We start from the raw sequence: 18,096 nt of genomic DNA, 5'->3' as shown, positions 1-18,096 counted from the left end.
CAATATCTTGCAGTGTGGCGCCCTCACGCGGCAGGTATAAGTTTCAACATGGCTCCCTAGCAACCAGACTTCCTACCTGGATACCGACATGATGCCAAACACCGCTGAACTGAGACGAGCCGGAGAGTTTGTGTGTTATGCAATTCGTCTCGGAAAATAAGTGCTTTCTTTCCGCCACGCAAGGTTGAATTTGTAATTAATTTAGGTGAATATAGGCATTTGAGACGTGAGCTAAACAGTTAGCCACAGTTAGCTTTCATGTGTGGCGACATTAATTTGTGTTTTGCTCACTGACTTCAGTTACAGGTAACGTACGGTGCCTCTCTGCGAGCTAACTGTCACGACTTTTCTTTTAGTTTCCCAATAGACTTATCAATAAAATACAATACAAGTATGTGCTTTTTAGCAGCTAATTAGTTAGTTTTAGCTCAGCTGCACTCAATTTCAGTACAGAAAGTTATGATACAGAGTGAGAAACACAAACAACGCGGTGACGAGGAGGTAGTTAAAGAATTGGTGAGTATAACATTATAAATGGTATCTAAGTTAGGTTAATATCCAATGTTAACTACTACTAACTACTTCCAACAACTGAATACAAGAGCTGAAACGTTAAAATGTTTTTCCATTGTCATTATGTTTTTACTGCATTCTGTTTATTCCTCACAAGTGATGAGGCCTTGCTAAAAACAATTATTTTTCTCAACAGTGCATGGTCAATGGAGTCTCCTATGAAAAAATAGCTCAAGAAGGGAGTAATATCAGCTCCCTGGAGATCTTCTTCTCTGGATTTCCCCGCATGGTTGGGCTCTCCTTCTTCCCAAGGCTCTGCCAACTTACCATAGTAGGACAGAACATAAAACAGATTGAGGGTCTTGAGTGCTGTCCTCTGCTCCGAGAGCTCTGGGTAGTCCAGTGTCATCTGACTGTAAGTTTTTCATGCTGGTAAAATGTCAAGTAATGTTACCCTACTCATAACAATAATACTTACTTCTTTTAATTACTACAGCCCAAGGTTTATATTGAAAATAAATACAATTTATTGTTTCATTGCAGGGGTTCTGTAATCATGATTTCCCCCTCTGTGCAATCAAATGAAAAGAATATTTTGAGTGTATGTTGTAGGTCCTGCACATATGTAATTTTCACCATCTTCTTCCTATTGCAGGGAATATCCGGATTGCAGAATTGCCTTCAACTAGAGAAACTCTATCTATACGATAATCAAATCTGTGAAATAAATAATTTAGAATTGCAGATCAACGTAGAAGTCCTGTGGCTCAACAATAACTGCATAACACAGATACAGGTTTGGAGAACATCTATCTATCTATCTATCTATCTATCTATCTATCTATCTATCTATGTTACTCTGGGAATTTAGTTTCTGATTTTTTTTATTTAGCTCACCAAAATTGAATTTTTACACAATTTATCACATCAGTTAATATGACCGTAAATGTTTTGTCAGAGTAGCATGCTCCCACTTTTGATCAGTTCTCTGTTTTGTGTTTTTTTTTTCTGAAGGGCTTGAACACACTTCAAAACCTCAAAGAACTAAACCTTGCTGACAATAATATTAAAAAGATTGGTAGGTTTTTACAATCCTCTGTATTTTCTCTGCCAAGATTGATTGAGATTCAGTGAGCTGTTTGAAAAAGATTAAATAATTCTTTACTTCTATTAAGGGCATCGCCTTGATCCTAATGTCAGCCTTCAGACTATTAATCTGTCCGGGAACAAGATCAGCTCCTTTAAGGTGAGATTAAAAACAGAAATATGCTTTCAAATTCCTTCTGTAAAGAAGTTTTCATACTTATTTTTTAAAATCTTAACAAAATCCTTGATCTGAAAAAAGGGCATTTAAAATTATTGTGAAATGTCAGGGTCTTGGCCAGTTCAGGTTTTCAATTTCTTCAGTTGACTGGGTGCACAAGACCTTCATTGAGGTATTGAGAAGAATAATTTCATTATTTGCTATTCTAGATTCAATGATATGCATTCATAACTGCATCTATTTAAACAAATGAATAATTTTTTTTATATGTGGATTGAGTTCTTCTTATTCAGTTATACATTTTAGACATATACTGTAGCAGACACACTTCCTCACTCAGAGCATTTACACCAAGTCAAGTCATTGTCTTGTTCAAGGACATTCTGACAGGAAACAAAAAAGTTTTGTGTCTCTAGCTGTGATTGAAGTTAACACCTCGACCTCGGACAATAATTGCATTCTTTAAAGCAAAGGCTGGAATGGGACAAAAGGTGGATTGTGGGAATATCTTTCATTGCACTGAGTGCCCGGGGTATTGCAACAAATGTGAAATCAAACATGAGTGTTTTTCAATTCGTCAAAGTCCCTTTGTCATTACAATGTGACATTTCTTTTTAGCTGCTGCACCATGGAAATGGGAGAAAAAAATACGGAAGTTCCAAAAGAAGTGTCTGACTTATTATGGCATCTGTTTAATATTTAAAGTTTCTTTCAGTGTGCAGTCAACAGGAAAGGAGCTATCGACAGTTCCTTGTAATACTTTACCTATTACATTTTACATTTAGAAGTTGCCACAATACATCTGATTGATGTAAATGTTGTCTATTGTACTACCCATCTCTTTGATTACTGATAATCTAACTGAAGGATGCATTTGGCACATTGTAAAATAAATGTCATATCTCTCCAGTAGTGCCAAATCATCTGGCTTCTAACAACCAATTTTACATTTTCTGGTTTTCTGGTTTAAAATGAAACAAAAATAATCAAAAAGCTTAATTTCTTTTTGGGGAGCAGTGGGGTTTTTTAAGGGCACGACCTCAGACTCAGGACTGACAGAAACCCTACTGACTAACAAGCCTGTGTGTTCTGTTGTTGTTGTAACAGGAGCTGACCCAGCTTGCCCGTTTACCCCATCTGAGAGAACTGGCACTGAAGGACCCCACGTCAACCCCAAACCCAGTGTGTCTGCTGTGCAACTATGCCACACACGTTCTTTACCACATGCCGGGCCTCCAGCGTCTTGACACCTACGAAGTCTCGCGCAAGCAAGTCAAGGACGCAGCCGAGGTATTGAGAAGACTAGTTGATACCCTGCGTTAAACTGAGCTCCTCTCAGTCTCTTTTGGGTTCATTTACTCTGTTTTATGCATCACAAATACACATTTTAAAATGAAGCTCTGTGGGTTTTTTATCTGTTGTATCTATGCATCTTGTTGAATCTTTTAGCCCTCATAAAGTCTTCTCTTTTTTCTTTTAGTCCACTGTAATGAAGAAGATGATGTATTACAACATGCGTGTACGCACTGCTCAGAGGAATCTGGCAGAGACCCGGTTCAGTCTTACAGAGAAGAAGAAAACTCTGTTGCAGTTACCTGAAGAATGCATCAGGACACTCAATCACACCCTCAAAAATGTACGTACAATTCTAGAAACATTTTAGAAATTATTTTAGCTGCTGTAATAAGAGAATAGGGTAAGTAAGTTATTTAGCTCTGATCTTCAGCTGCAGATTGCTGTTCTTGTGTTAAGAGAGTTGTTTTTATTTGAATGCATTCTTAGCTTGAACGTGAGCTGTACAAGAGGCCGGCTGGTTGCAAGAAGTCTGCCTGCACATTTGAAGATGGACCTCCCCACCTGGTGGAAGGTTTAACTGACAGAAGTGACCCAACAACTGACATCAGTTGTGATCCCACCATGGAGCACAAAATACTCCGAAAGATAGAATTACTGAAGGAGAGGCTGATGCTATGGACCAGGAGACTGGATGAGTTAGTTTGCATATTTAGATCACATACAGAGAGAATTTAGAAATGCTTCCTACAATACATTACATTTTTCTTACAAGCATAAAAGTAATATTTCTTTTTCTACATGCAGAATTGAAGTCTGGTATGAGCGGGATTTGGCCCGAGCCACAAACAGGATGGAGTATACTGTCCAGTTTCTGTTGATGGAGCTAGAAAGTGTTGGAAATATTCGTTTGGAAGAAGGCTGCTCCACAGACCCATGGTACTTATGTGGTTTTATTAATTGTACAGTAACTACAATCCTCATGTAACTAATGGTTGTAAAGGGGAAATCTAAAGCAGACTTCACTGACCGCCCCAATGTTCTGTGATATATGTTCAACAGGTTTACTTCCTGTTGCGACCTCTTGCTTTCCCGCTTCTCTCATTTGGACTACAAGATTCACAGCATCACTGGCATTAGGATCAATAGAGTTATCCGCATCCACAACAGTGCTTTGAGGCTTTGCTTTGAGGACAGACTTCATACCTTGCTAGCCAGTGAAGAGTCTGTTACCTTTTCACAGTAAGTCAAACTGGGCTATAATGAAAAGCAATGATATTTGAGGTTTTACCAATAACTTTACATGACTTTTGTCATCATTGTAACAGTTACAGGACCATATATTATTAGTTTGAATCTAATATAAACTTTTCAAGCAGGAATTACAGACGGCGGCTGGAGCACTTGTTCCACATTGCTGACCCTGAAAAAAGCAGTGAGAAGGACAACATTTTGTCCATTCTAGAGGAAGGCTTCAAAACGCCAGAACAATTAAAGGTGTGTATATTACTGTAATTGTGAATTTTTACACATCACCTTCAATCCCCCTCTGTTATGTGCAGAAATAATTACACGAGTACTTAAACAATATCTATCTTATTTTCCGTGAAATCCAAATCTTGCTGATTTTTACCATATTGACTTTGAATTAGGCCTTGGGAAGAGAAGGTGCTATACCTTTATCCAATAGCCTGATTGTGACCGAACAGCCCAGGATTGAGTATACACTCAGCCAGACCCACCAAGGGTTGTCCAAGAACACTACAGACGCAATCCCCTTCAGACATGGTGGGTTAATTTTGCTCCTAGTATCATATCGTTGAATTCCTCTTAGCTGAGACTTTTTTCTTAAAAGCTAAAATGCTACATTTTTTTTCCATAGGGCAGATTATTGTCTGCAAAGTGTTTGTGGGTCACAGCGTGCCAATCCGAGAGGGAGAACCGGTGGATAGAAGCAGCTATCCCAGAGCTTTCTCTGTGTATCGCAATGTGGACACTAAGCATAGAACTGCAATGAGTGAAGGTATATCAGAAGGCACGAAAACAAAGATTTTTCACTCACTACTGTGTCGTAATCTGTGTTTATTGTTTTTTTCATTCAGAGAGACCCCGCTCCTCCAAAACACACACTGGTTCTGAGTGCAGTCCCCGACGAAGACAGTGGTTTGTGTTTGACCATGAGCTTGTCTTGCCTGAGTACATCATATATTTTGAATACATCACTGGGGTAAACAATTGGTTTCTTTACTGTTTGATAACATGACATGTTACATGGGTCATCTATAACTGGACTAATTATATTCTTTCTGTGTGTACTTCCTCATAGTTACATCCTGTAGAGATAGCATCTCTATATAATATACAATTTACAGATAACTTTATGCACAACCATATAGTGGAAGCACTGGATGTATTATTATTCTACTGCATTTTTTGAAAAATTGAAGCCAATTTTTAAATCCTAAGTGTTCCTACCTAACAGATGATAACACATAATTCTGATTTTTATATCTCTTCACTGGTTGCACATTCATTTTATAATTGATTTCACCACAACACTCACCACAAGTTGATAATTATGAACCTATCTAGGAATACTCATCGTTTAAGCCTTTTGTCATGCTGTTATTAGGACCGAGAACATCCTGCATTGTTGGGCCGTAACACAGACAGACATGGTACTCCTTCCAATGATATCATCCTGGACAAGGAAGTCCTCAACATGGACCCTATGCTGAAACCACAGCCCAGGTTGTTGAGCTTGGATGAGAAAATTCTCCTTAATGTGGCCAGAGCCAATGTCCTCAGTCAGATCACTGTAAGTATTCTGGCTTTTCAAATGACAGTTTGATATTGAAGCCAATTCATACACTCATAATGAGTTGTCATCAATGTGTTGAATCTCCAGGTGCTGAACCTCCACGGCAACAGTCTGAGCAAGATAAAGGAGATTTCCCGCCTCACAGCTCTGCGGCATCTTACCATCAGCTTCAATGAGTTCACACGCCTGGATGACATTTCTCACATGGTAAGAGTGAAAATTAAACTAAGGAGTGTGTTTAAAGTCACAAAGAAGCAGCATTTTTATTTGCAAATACTGTTTATGGTTTTGGACCATAGTATTAAGTGGAAACATTCATTCTTTCTCTTACCTAAATTGCAGCCCAACCTTGAGTTTTTGGATGCTAGCTATAACCGCCTAGTGACCCTAGAGGGGCTGAGAGGGTTGGGGCAGCTCAAACAGCTTGACGTGCGCTGGAACAAGTTGACCAACGCCAGAGAGGATACGGCTGTGCTGAGAAAACACACACCTGCCCTGCTGAAACTAGACACCCGATACAACCCCTGGAACAGGGTGCGTTCTGTGATCAAAAATGGAATTAAATCTAAATACAAACAGGTTGAAGCTCAAAAATAATAATACTAATTGCATATTCAGCATATACATACAGTATGTGCTGCATTATGCTGTAAGTGGCTTGTAATTATGGATGGTGTGCAAGGCACATGTTGGATGTACACTGAAGCTTTTTTGCTCCTTTTCAGTCGGAGGCAGTCAGAATGACCGTACTGGGCCGTCTCAGGACTCTCACACACCTGGATGATGTGCTGGTAGCAGAGGAAGAGGCTGCTGATGCTGTTCAGATGGCTGCTGGGTCCAAGATTAACCAGGTGAAGATTTTGCAGATGTTAATGTTTACATACAGATATTTAATGTATAGTTTTTATTTTCTTTGGGCTTTTCTATGCAAAGTGTAAACCGTTAGTGAAGTAGTTACATGCTCCAGAGAAGGTTACAGTATGTGAACATTGATATTTCAGAATGTGCTGTAATTCAATCAGACCTGTTGACACTCTGCTCGCAGACATCTCTTCTGGCTCACTCACGTACCAACAGTGAACGTCCTCGCAGTCTCAGTCTGCTGTCAACAGCCCACCTCCTGTGTCTACTCAGTCCAGCACCCTGGAGCCTCAGCCGAGACCTGGAGCCAGACTGGACCGCAAAGGTGAGCTAAGGGCATGTAGGTTTCCTCGTGAGGGAGTGATTACACAAATGCATTTTTAATGTTTCAGAAGATTGCTGCCTCCAGGGGGTGCATGATATTGATAACATGACAATTATGAATTAAAATGGATCACATGATTAACATCTTCAATATTCTATACATTTCTGATGTGCCTGTGGCCCTGAATTTTGACCAGATCACCACCCTGAACCTTGACAGCCAGAGGATTTCTAAGCTGATCAATCTGAATAAACTGGTCAACCTGCGTTGGGCTTCCTTTAACAATAATGACATCTCTAAAGTGGAGGGGCTGGACAGCTGCGTGAAGCTGGAGGAGCTCCTCCTCAACAACAACAGCATTAGCACACTCAGTGGTCAGTCACAATATCAACTTGACAATGAAGTTGGAAAATCACAGCATTAAGATATTTACAATTTTTTTATTAATGTCTGAAACCCAGACCTAAAAGCACAGTAGCCATCTTTATTACTGTGTGTCTCTTCTATCTGTCTTTTCTAGGCCTCTCAAACCTACACTGTCTAAATAAACTGAGTCTGGATGGAAATCAACTCTCTAGTCTGGACGCCTCAGTCCTCGACCAGCTACCCAACATGTCCTTTCTGTCTGTGGAGAATAACTGTATCACTTCCCTGCATGGTATCCAGAGAGTTCGCTCCCTTCTTGAGCTCTACATCGGCAACAACCAGATTTCTACATCACGAGACATCTACTATCTGAAGGTGAGCATCTAATAACCTGTAAAAATAAGAAAATGTTACATCTCATGACTTTTTAGAAAAATACTTGTATTGCCTCTATTTTTGTTGTATTGCCTGAGCTCATATACTGTAGTTCTTTCTTCTTTTGGTTTACATGTAATCCCTTCTTTTCAGGGATTGACAAATCTCATCATTTTGGATCTTTATGGGAATCCTTTAGTGGAGAAACTAGAAAACTACCGGATATATGTGGTGTTCCACCTGCCCTCCTTAAAAGCACTGGATGGGGTTGCAGTGGTATGTGACAACAACCGCAACTGATGAAACCTGTTAAAAAAATGTAGTGGTGATAACATAATTATATTCAGTGTGTTTTATTTGCTGTTGTTTTCTCTAGGAAGTGACTGAGTGTGAAAGTGCGAAGGACATGTTTGGAGGACGCCTAACCACTGACATGGTAGCAGAGAAGCTGGGCCACTCGAACTACATAGACATCACTTACCTCACCCTGCAGTCCTGCTCCATAAGGTGATAAACTGGATCTGAAATTTACAATACTAAAAAGTGAGGTGTTAAAAGACAAAGCTAAGAAAAAGCGCTTTTCATTCCCACAGGATGGTTGATCTATCCCCAGCTGACCTGTTCTGTAGCCTGCGCAGTGTCAACTTAGACCACAACAACCTCACCTCCTTCTCGGGCCTCATCTACCTTCCCAACATCAAAGTACAAATTACACTAAATTTCAAAAATGAGAATGACAAACACTTGAGCCTTGGACAACTAAATTATATCTGTTGTCTTATTTGCAGGCTCTGTGTTTAAACTACAACCACATTGAGTCCATCCTGCCCAGGCAGAAGACTCATCTGACAAACAGACAGATGCTATACAGCAAAGTCCACTCCAGTGGTTACGGCCAACAAAGCCCATCTAAAGGCAACAGGTAATATTATAGTTTGTATTTCAGTAAAGGGTCAAAAAGGGTTATTACATGAAACTGAGATGTACGTGTTTCCTTTTACATTTTACAGTTACCTCAACTTACGATTGTAGACTGTGGCCATTAGGGGGCAGCACTGACCAGCTAATGTATGAACCTTCTCATGACAGTTAAACCACATTTTAGTGAGAGCTGTTGCCCATAAATCCAAATGAAATCTAGGTGAAAACATTGGTTTATATATACCATATTATCCCTTAAATAAACTAAATATTGAAACATCAATTTATATTTTTGAAGTTTCTATATTGCAGGTATATCATGTAAATAATGGAATAATCACACTGTCCTTTTGTAGAAACTAGTACATAAGCAGCGCTCTGACTGTCACACTTTTGTTCGCCCTGACTGTGATTGCTTTGAGGCGGTCTGCACCTGTGAGGTCTGACCAGTTAAATGAGGCAGCGGGGGGGAGAATGAGATGTTCATTTAACCACAGAGGTTGTAAACTGTCATTCTGTGACTGTGTTTAAGGGAAGCTGGGCCCACTGGCAGCCTCGAGCCGCTGATGGGCAGCTTGGAGGTGTTGCATTTGAGTTACAATGGCATCTCCAATATGGCCAATCTGCAGCTCAGCAGGCTCACCAATCTTAAAGCACTCTTCCTTCAAGGTATGTAGGGTTCACGTACCACCCCTCCCATACAAAGCCTGTTGAAAGTACTGTGTATAGAGCCTGTGAAAAGGCAAGCACTGCAAGCAAAAGCCTCCCATAGACCTTAGGCCAGGTGGGAGAGTTGAAGAAAAGAATGACTGACTTTCTTTTCAACAGCTTTTGATGGCTTTTGATTGAGTTTTGCTTTGTCAGGGTGATTTGTCCCACAAAGGCGACCTTACAGCAGTTGTCCTCTCTTCCTTTTTGCTTAGAAACCCTTCAAAATTGTCTCTGTAATTTCAGTGCCTTTTAGACCAGTGGAAAACAACAAACACCCTGCAAATGTTTGTATTGCCTTAAACTAATTAAATTCTTCAATTTTGGGGGAATTTGTGTAATTTACTCTTCTTCTTTTTTCTTCTCTTTTACTCTATTTTGTCTATAAAAATATTAGATTATTGTTTGAGATTAATTTCTATTGTTTTGATAAGTTTTGCTCTCCCTCTAGGTAATGAGATCAGCCAGGTGGAAGGCTTGGAGGGTCTTCACCAGCTCCGAGAGCTTGTGTTAGACAGGAACCGGATCAAAGCCCTGGCTGAGAACTCTTTCATAGCCCAGAGTGTCCTGCTAGAACTGCACCTAGCAGAGAATCGGATCCGGGAGCTCAACCATCTAGATCCTCTGACGGAACTCCGCAAGCTCTTCCTCAGCATGAACAAGCTGCAGGTACACTGTCAGGCCTCCTCACATGCTGGATTTCTTCTATGCATATTCATATTTTTATTTAAAACTGCATATTCAGACTTTCAATTAAATTGCCACTGCACAGTAATTTCCTGAGATGACGACCAAGGTCACAGTCAGCTTTTGTGTAGTTCTTTGGTTTACGACCAACTTCTACTGATTGGTTCATATGAGAAATGTGTCAGATGTTTAAGAATATATTTTATTCAGCGCGCAGCAGTATTACTTTCCCCTGCATTTGCAAAGTAAGACATGAAGTATAGTAATCATGAGTCATTACCACCCCACTGTGGCATGCGAGGGGTAGCATTAAGGAGAATCAAGTTTGATTGAAGGTCAGGGCGGTGTGTATGAAGAAAGAGGGGAACAATCAGGACAACGTGTAATCAGCTTCTCAGTCTGCATCTCCTTCTCACACAGGGTGAGTGATTTGCTTTTTTGTTGTCAGTTCCTTCTTTCCTTCACTTCCTTAATGTTTTCATGCATTCAATTAAGACTTAAAATACAGCAATCATCCCAGCACACCGGTCTTCACAGTGGGGGTGTCTTTGAATCACAGCCAAGTCCAACCATAAATCTGGGAATAAGAGAAAACACCCCCATGCCCTGTTGCGTGCCCAAACTCTCTCATGAGATTAATGAGAGCTCACACATGTAATCTCTCCCATCAGCTGCTTCTATCCTCCCTACACCAAAATTATGAAAGGTTCCGCCCTGATGCATATGTCTCCATTATCAACACATAGCCAGCTACAACCAGTGGGAAAGTAAAGGTAAAAGAGGAGGTATGGAATGAAAAAAATACTTGAAAAAAATCTTTTTTTCTCTACTTCTTGTAGGACATCACAGAGCTCGACAAACTAGAAGTTCTTCCCTCGCTGACCGAGCTCTCTGTTGTTGGCAATCCTGTGAGTATTCCCAGTTTGTTTGTGCATTAAACAGAATGAGGTGTGTGTCCGTGGTCCTTTTGCTATTGGAAGCTTTGCACAGTTGACATGAATCCAGTAGCTGTCAGTCACAGGACTCTTAGAACTCTTTCACTTTCAAACAAATTATCAAAAGCTTATAGGCTCAGTTTCTCACTTACACAATCCATAACACTAACCCAGTGCAACTCTGTGGTTCCAAATTAAGCGATTACATGATGGGCCGTCTGCTCTGCCTCAAACTGGCCGGCATCAGAGACAAATCTGTTGACCAAATGGCAGGCCGCTATTGGACCAGTTACATCACCCATCTGGAGCTCATGGATCAGGCCTGAGCAGAGCCTGCAGCCCAGGGCCTCCTCATCGTCCACAGGGCCATGCTCAGCTGTGGTGGCCTCTTTACTGCTCGACCCCATCCCCCTTCTCCTCCCATAAGGGGGGGTTAATCCTGCCAGGGGGTAGAGGCCAACAGCCACCCTCGAGACAATACTCCTGCTGTTGCCCGCATGAGATCTCTACTTCACCCATGTTCCCTCGCCAAAGTCTGTCTCCTCTTCTCCACTGGACATCCACTGGCACGCACTCACAACTTAGTCACAGCAGCAGTATCCTGGAGGAACAAACAGTTCTGTCGCTGGACAGGCTGGATTTGTACCCTGCCCAGAGGGTACCAGAGGGTGCCCTCAGCTGGGCAGGGAACTATCTGCTGCTGTCAGCTGGGTCACTGGAATAGCTGTTAGGAACATGATTACTATGTTGGGACCCACATAGCATCATATTTATCCCAGATGTCTCAGGGCAGGCTTCAGTAGGTTCCAATATTAAAATGCCGAATGTTAGTTAGGGTCAGAGTAATGTATTACTGGTTATTTCATAAAACAGGTGCATTTTTTCTCTTTCAGGTGGCCCGTAATTCTCTCCACAGGCCAGCAGTTGTGCTTCGCCTGTCACGGTTGCAGGTCCTGGATGGAGTGATGGTCACACTGGAGGAAAGGACCAGAGCTGAACTCCTCAGTGCAGATGCATCAGTGAGAACTCCACATATACAGATACATACATACACACACATACATGCATATACACATTTCATATCAAACAGAAGTGTATGGTTAGGGAGTGTGAGTTTGCAGGAAAGGAATCTTTCATCTCCACACTTTCCTGCTCTACTTCCCTCCTTGTATTTTACAGTGAATATGACTGAATTACAAATAAAGAAAGACCCTCTTTGTGTAAAACCCCATAATGGGCCATATCGTGTAAGATTTAGTCCAACTAAAAGAAGCAACAATAACAACAACCAACAGCAGCAATCCAAAAAAGGGAAAAGCATGGATCAAACTCTTTTAGTCTGACTGATTTGATGTTCATGTAATGAGAGACCAGGGCAGTAATTCTCCTGCAGCTCTGAATTAAAAGCAGCCTAAGCCTGCTGGCATCATCCTGCTGATTAGATGAAATGTGCCCGGCCGATAATGCACCAGTGGATTTACCCCCTATTAGCCAGGTCAACACGACCCCCTCTGCTTGTTAATCGTAGATGTGGAAATGACAGAGCAGGGATCCTGGGTTTTCTCATTAAAAAACACAAACACAGACCCCCTATTGACTCTCATAACTGCCATCTCAGTTGTCACTCTCAGTTTATTCCTGCATCTGATTTTGTTTGAATTTGAACATTGTTGTTGATGAGTAGTAATTACTATTCCCCTATAAGATGCTTATATATGTGGAACGACAAGCAATCTAATCACAAATCCCCTGCCAAGTGTGTGGGTGGAAGGGGCACACTGTAGTGATAGTAGTAGACATAGGAGGATGGAGAAAAGAGAAACAGGGTTACATGTTAGAAAGGGCAAAGACACTGATGTGGCCCCTAGGGCACTTAAAAGATCGATTTTACACATAATCTGAATATTTGATTATGTATACTGGAGTATTATTTGTCTCCCTTATGGTCCTTATTTAATATTTCTTTAAAGCCATGGCCCCAATCCCCCGGAGCGTCTCTTCCTGCTACTGAAATAAACCTACCTGGACTTCTACCCCTCATGCCTCGTAACACCCCTCTAAGAGGAATGAGTATGAGTGGAGGACTGCAGAACTTTATGCATGGCCACGATATCCTTCCAAGTAACATGGACGAGGCCCAACCTCATTACACATACAAGTGTGAGTGTGACATCTCTCCTCTTGCAAATTATGAGTTTCTTGATGACTATAATTATGCAAAACATTAGCCTTGAGATTGGTATGTATAGATTAAATGGAGGGTTGTGTTTCTTCAAGTTCTAGCACAGTAAAAAGGACTGACTTTTCAGTATTACAGTGTACCTAATAATTGGCACTCCTGGTTCCAGTTATCCAACCCTTACCCCTATGTTTACTCCCAATCTCAGACAAGAAGCACAAGCACAGTAATGCTGCTCGAAGCGGCCAAAGTGACATTACTTTCAGACATATCCGAAGAACAGGAAGCAACCTGCCAACCGCAGGTCTCCTTCTGGATGGGAACAGAGTCATCATCACATATCCCAACCAGGAGCAAGACAGCAGGTTGGTAAAGCCACAATTTCTAGAGATATGATTGTGTTTCCTTAAAATGTGTCAGACCTGTCTAAGAAAAAAGAAAAAGTCTAAAATTCTACATTGTTGTATTTTAGATTCCCAAATGATGGTAAACATCCACCCATGTAGCTGCCAGAAGATACTCCGTGTCAATCAGTACACAATCCAAAGGTGAACATGAGACAGACTTGACTGTGATGTGGTAAAATACCATAGTATGTTTTTTGTCCTGCCATGGAATGCAGGACAAAATATATATATATATATATATATATATATATATATATATATATACACATGGTGTTTTTAAGTTTTCCTTGATGAGTATGAGCATCTAAATACCTCTCTTAGTTTAGGGCAATTCAAGTGCCTTTTCTTTTTTAACATAACAATAAATAACTTTCTAAAGTTTTTAAAACTGATGGAATTCACATGTTAATAAATTAACCCTTGCTGCTCTTTGAAATATTTGTATAAATATATATATATAAAGAAAATTAGGCCTCTTAAAGGGTGCATGTAGTGCATCCCTTTCAAATGCATTTATAATGACTGTGATTTTATTTTCTACCCACATATGTGGATCACTAACCATGGTAATCTGAGGATGAGAGGTTTTGATGTCATTTCTAGTGCTATCCCATCCTTGGCCCAAAACAAGTGAAAAAACACCCACAGATGTAAGGGCGTGTGAGGCTGGCATGTTGCATCCATCGGGTCAAATGCATCCCCAACAAGTGGATAATCCAGCTTTAGCACACCTCTCTGCGGACAATAATCTGCAATCACTCAGATAAAGATGTAATCTTGAATGAGGTCCAAATGGATTTCAGAGATTGTCAGTTTCATCATGTTAGCCTCTTTTCGAAAAGCCCACCGCGGTTTCGCCTCTAATAGGCAAATCTCATGTGTTGTAACTGGAAATGAACCAGTCACCCACTCCACTCGACATTTATGATGTTAGTTCTGCTGCACATGAGATTATAATCCTCCCTGACATCCTTTCAGTTTAGTCTAGTAGTCCTGTAGAAACACCAGTATGATCCTCACAGTAAATGTGGAAGATATGACGTGTACTATGTGATCAAAAACCTTTTCATTCTGGGACCTCTAATAAATGTATGGTGAAAATATTTAGATAATATGACATTCATTCTCATCCATCAACTGAGGCATGAATATCATAATGCAGAGAAAGAAAGCCGTTCTCACTGTCACTGTGCAGACCGCTCTTACCAGTCTGAACAACCTTTTGTTAAGTTAAATTACTGTCTTACTTTTCCTGAAACCTGTACTTTTTTGTGTGCCTAGAAGACACACATAATTTAGCTGGGACCCAGTCTTAGATAATATTCTCTATGTCCTAAATTGTAAATGAAACAACACCAAAAGCAAAGAAATCAGCATTTCATCAAAGGACACCACTTTGAATTGGTTTACGAGTTGTAATATTGAAGGTAAAAGAAGCAACATTTCCTTTAATGTTCCTTCCACGAACCTCAGCTGCGGAGTTTATGCATCAGTGATGTCAGTGTGACCACTAGGTGTCCTTAGAGCTCCATTAGCTCTCCCTGTATGACACTGCTAACCAGCCATCAATGAATTCACCTTTAGCCCTGCAGGTAATAATTTATCAGTGGAAGACGGATCTGTGTATTTGTGTTTCTTGTCTGTGTAGCCTTTGATGAACATGTTAGGCAACATCCAGTTCTAGGCAGCAAAAGTGAAAAGCTCTCCCCAAACAAGCTTCTCTAATGCATGTACTTAACTTCACTTAATTTGTGTTAATTCCCAGCATTAAGCGGGGCTAATGACTGTGCAAGTGAGTGCACTGTCATTACCTTGCTCTGCCTGACATCAAATGGCATCTGATGGACTCACACTGAAAAAAAAAAAAAAAAAGAAACTAATGCACAGATTTGGGGGCTCAGTGAGAGTGCTCTAATGCATTAGGTATTGCAAAGGATAATTACACATTTTATATTTGTGTACAGTATGTGCAGTATGGATATGTTAGAAGTATTAATGTTTTTAATGCAATTGTATGTCTATGTAGAGTAAGCGTATAGTGAGTATACCACCTCATACAGTATGTTTCTCTTTGCATATCTGTCAGTATTTCTAACATTAAAATGACATTAGCATAAAGATTGTGAATAATTCATCAGTTCTGAGTGAACCCAGATGCACTGCTTTCTCTGTCTATCTCCCTCCCTCTCTCTCCTCGCTCCTCCATGTGAGCAGACCACATGGTTCGTAGCCGGTTTAATGGGATGGAATGTGACAGGTTATGTTTTCATCTGCCTGATATGGAGCCCGGCCCGGGTGGGAGGAGGACAAGAGGGAGAAAGAGAGATGGGGGGAAGAGGGGGGAGAAAGACGGTGAGGGAGTTGGTCTCTGCTGTTGTAATCTGGATTCATAATTAGATGTGTTTGTGCTTGTCGTGAATCAGTTAGAGATGATGCTCTCCCCCCCCCCCCCCCCCCCCCTCTCATCCTCACCAACACACACACACACACACACACACACACACACACACACACTCACACATGTACACATAGAAAAACACATGCTCTGTATGGGGCCATTACTGCTGGTCCACTAACTCCCTACATTTGCTGTGTCTGTGCATTCAGAGCACCATTAGTCCAAGACTCTGTGAATAATTGCTGAATGGACCATGTTTTCACTGCTATCTACTCAGGTTCCAGTGTTGGGGGTTGTGTCATGGGTGAAGTGAGAGGGATGAGGACATTGATTGATGTTTGATGCCGCAGATAATACTGCATCTTGTGCAATGCTTATCGAAGCATTATGCGCAGTATACGTAATGGATGGAACAACATTAAACTCCACTTGCATTACACATTTACCAGCTTGTATTAACTTCAGAAGTGCTCCGGTGGAGGTTACAATTACACCAACATCCTCACTTGACTTGAAATTGCGGCTGTAAAAATGAAATGTTCTCTCGACATTTGGCTACTGATGGCAACCAGCTACAGGTCATCAGCAAAATATAAATTATTTTGTTTTCAGAAGGTGCATATTATGTCCCCAGTTCATTTTTCATCCCCACACACACACATCCTCTATTCAAAAACAATCTTGCCATATTGCCTCTCTTGAAATCTGTCATTGAGTTATTGTTGTCGCTTGTCATTTTCCTGTAATTTGTTTCCAGTGAGGCTCCCTGGAATAAAGAGGGAACGAGAAGGAAAATACAGATAAAAGAAGGGACTGAGAGTGACAATTAGAATGAAAAGGAAAATGCTTTTATTTTGTGTAAACATTTTTGGTGAGAGCACGCCTCATGCGGGCGCATTAAATCTTAACTGCTATTCATTTCTGGACTTGTGCGTGTGATTTATCACATTATTGAACTTGTGTGTCATTTATCACATTATTTCAATCACTCAAAGTGTGTTCCTTGGTACAAATGCAAAAAAAACAAGGTAACACAATAACAAACAACAGACAAATAACCTATTTTTTGTAATTTCATCAGGAATCAATTTTCAGAGCACCGTTAGATGGTCTGCTTTTTGTAGATAGGCCAATTTGGTATCAGCCTTTTTTTACTCTATGATATTTAGGGCCTGAGTATCAAAGTACCGGGGACTGTTGGGCCCTGAAAGTGCAGGGTACCTATTGTTTTTTAGGAGATTGTTATTATTCTAGTACGCCATTGTATTTTTGAGGAACTTGAGTTGCTCGAAAACTCACAAAAGACAAGGCAAGTTCATTTGTATAGCACATTTCAACAACAAGGCAATTCAAAGTGTTTACATAGAGCATAAAAAGGCATCAAAACAGAATATAAAAGCAATACAATTAAAAAGACATATAAAAACAATTAAAAAAGTTAAATTTGGAAATAAAAAGAAGCTAAAAGGGAATAAGACAGATAAAAGACAAAAATTGGCACAAACATCAGAAGTGGCGAAAAATGCAAAGTTCTGTAGTGATTGGGCTCAGGTGTGGTCAGCAGGCTCCATAGTGCCCCCAAATGCAGGACCATGTTGGGATAAAATTGCTTTGATGTTCATGAAATTCAGTGGGATCTCTCATCATTCTGGACATAATACATTTGAATTTCGTGCATCAGTTTTTATTTTACAAGCACATGTTTGAGGCCTTTAGGATGCACAAAAACTCATGAAATGCACCCATGTTCAAACTAAGGCTTGGGCGTGGCACGTCAGCTTTATAGTTCCCCCTAATTACTTTTAGTATTTTTGAGGTGCTAGGGGTATCTAACAACTAAAGAAACATCAGAACCCACGAACATTGCAAAAATATACAGCGATTGGGTTCATGCGTGTTTAGCGGGCTTCATAACACCCCTTAATGCACCCTATGGGAGGCCGTAGTCCTGATAAAGTTGCTCTGATATTCATGAAATTTGGTACCATGTTGCTCTCATCATTTCTGACACATTTCACATTGGCTTTCATTAGCTCTGCCCAA

At 40.6% G+C, this 18,096-nt stretch overlaps 1 protein-coding gene across 5 annotated transcripts; it reads left to right on the top strand.

Moving 5' to 3' along the window:
• Nucleotides 1–10: 10 nt before the first annotated feature.
• Nucleotides 11–16,979, top strand: lrrc9 (leucine rich repeat containing 9). Of its 5 annotated transcripts, none has more exons than XM_042389112.1 (33): nt 12–516; nt 710–928; nt 1,169–1,309; nt 1,528–1,591; nt 1,689–1,759; nt 2,885–3,067; nt 3,258–3,413; nt 3,560–3,768; nt 3,878–4,009; nt 4,133–4,312; nt 4,447–4,567; nt 4,723–4,858; nt 4,953–5,093; nt 5,173–5,297; nt 5,703–5,888; nt 5,979–6,098; nt 6,234–6,425; nt 6,617–6,742; nt 6,937–7,077; nt 7,274–7,451; nt 7,598–7,818; nt 7,972–8,094; nt 8,195–8,325; nt 8,412–8,520; nt 8,607–8,740; nt 9,272–9,408; nt 9,899–10,116; nt 10,974–11,042; nt 11,963–12,088; nt 13,040–13,229; nt 13,457–13,613; nt 13,721–13,796; nt 16,811–16,979. In XM_042389112.1, exons 1-32 carry the CDS (start codon nt 460–462, stop codon nt 13,752–13,754), a joined length of 4,527 nt encoding a protein of 1,508 aa, XP_042245046.1. In that variant the 5' UTR covers nt 12–459; the 3' UTR covers nt 13,755–13,796; nt 16,811–16,979. The 5 variants fall into 5 exon arrangements, 4 of the variants coding, with proteins under 4 accessions (XP_042245046.1, XP_042245045.1, XP_042245047.1 ...); XM_042389111.1 differs by lacking the exon at nt 16,811–16,979 and adding an exon at nt 14,259–16,114; XM_042389113.1 differs by lacking the exon at nt 16,811–16,979 and adding an exon at nt 14,232–16,114.
• Nucleotides 16,980–18,096: the final 1,117 nt, after the last annotated feature.

The sequence above is a fragment of the Thunnus maccoyii genome, chromosome 16 (genome assembly GCF_910596095.1).
Source record: "Thunnus maccoyii chromosome 16, fThuMac1.1, whole genome shotgun sequence".
Taxonomy (NCBI): Eukaryota; Metazoa; Chordata; class Actinopteri; order Scombriformes; family Scombridae; genus Thunnus; species Thunnus maccoyii.
Note: the sequence above shows the minus strand (reverse complement) of the source record. Positions and strands in the feature narration are given on the sequence as shown.

What these genes read in the sequence shown, in the direction of transcription:
- lrrc9 (XM_042389112.1), top strand. Translation starts at nt 460, where the DNA reads ATGATACAGAGTGAGAAACACAAACAACGCGGTGACGAGGAGGTAGTT. An exon ending in ACAAGATCAGCTCCTTTAAG is followed by an intron (nt 1,760 to 2,884) that starts GTGAGATTAAAA and finishes TTGTTGTAACAG; the next exon opens with GAGCTGACCCAGCTTGCCCG. An exon ending in TAGAACTGCAATGAGTGAAG is followed by an intron (nt 5,094 to 5,172) that starts GTATATCAGAAG and finishes TTTTTCATTCAG; the next exon opens with AGAGACCCCGCTCCTCCAAA.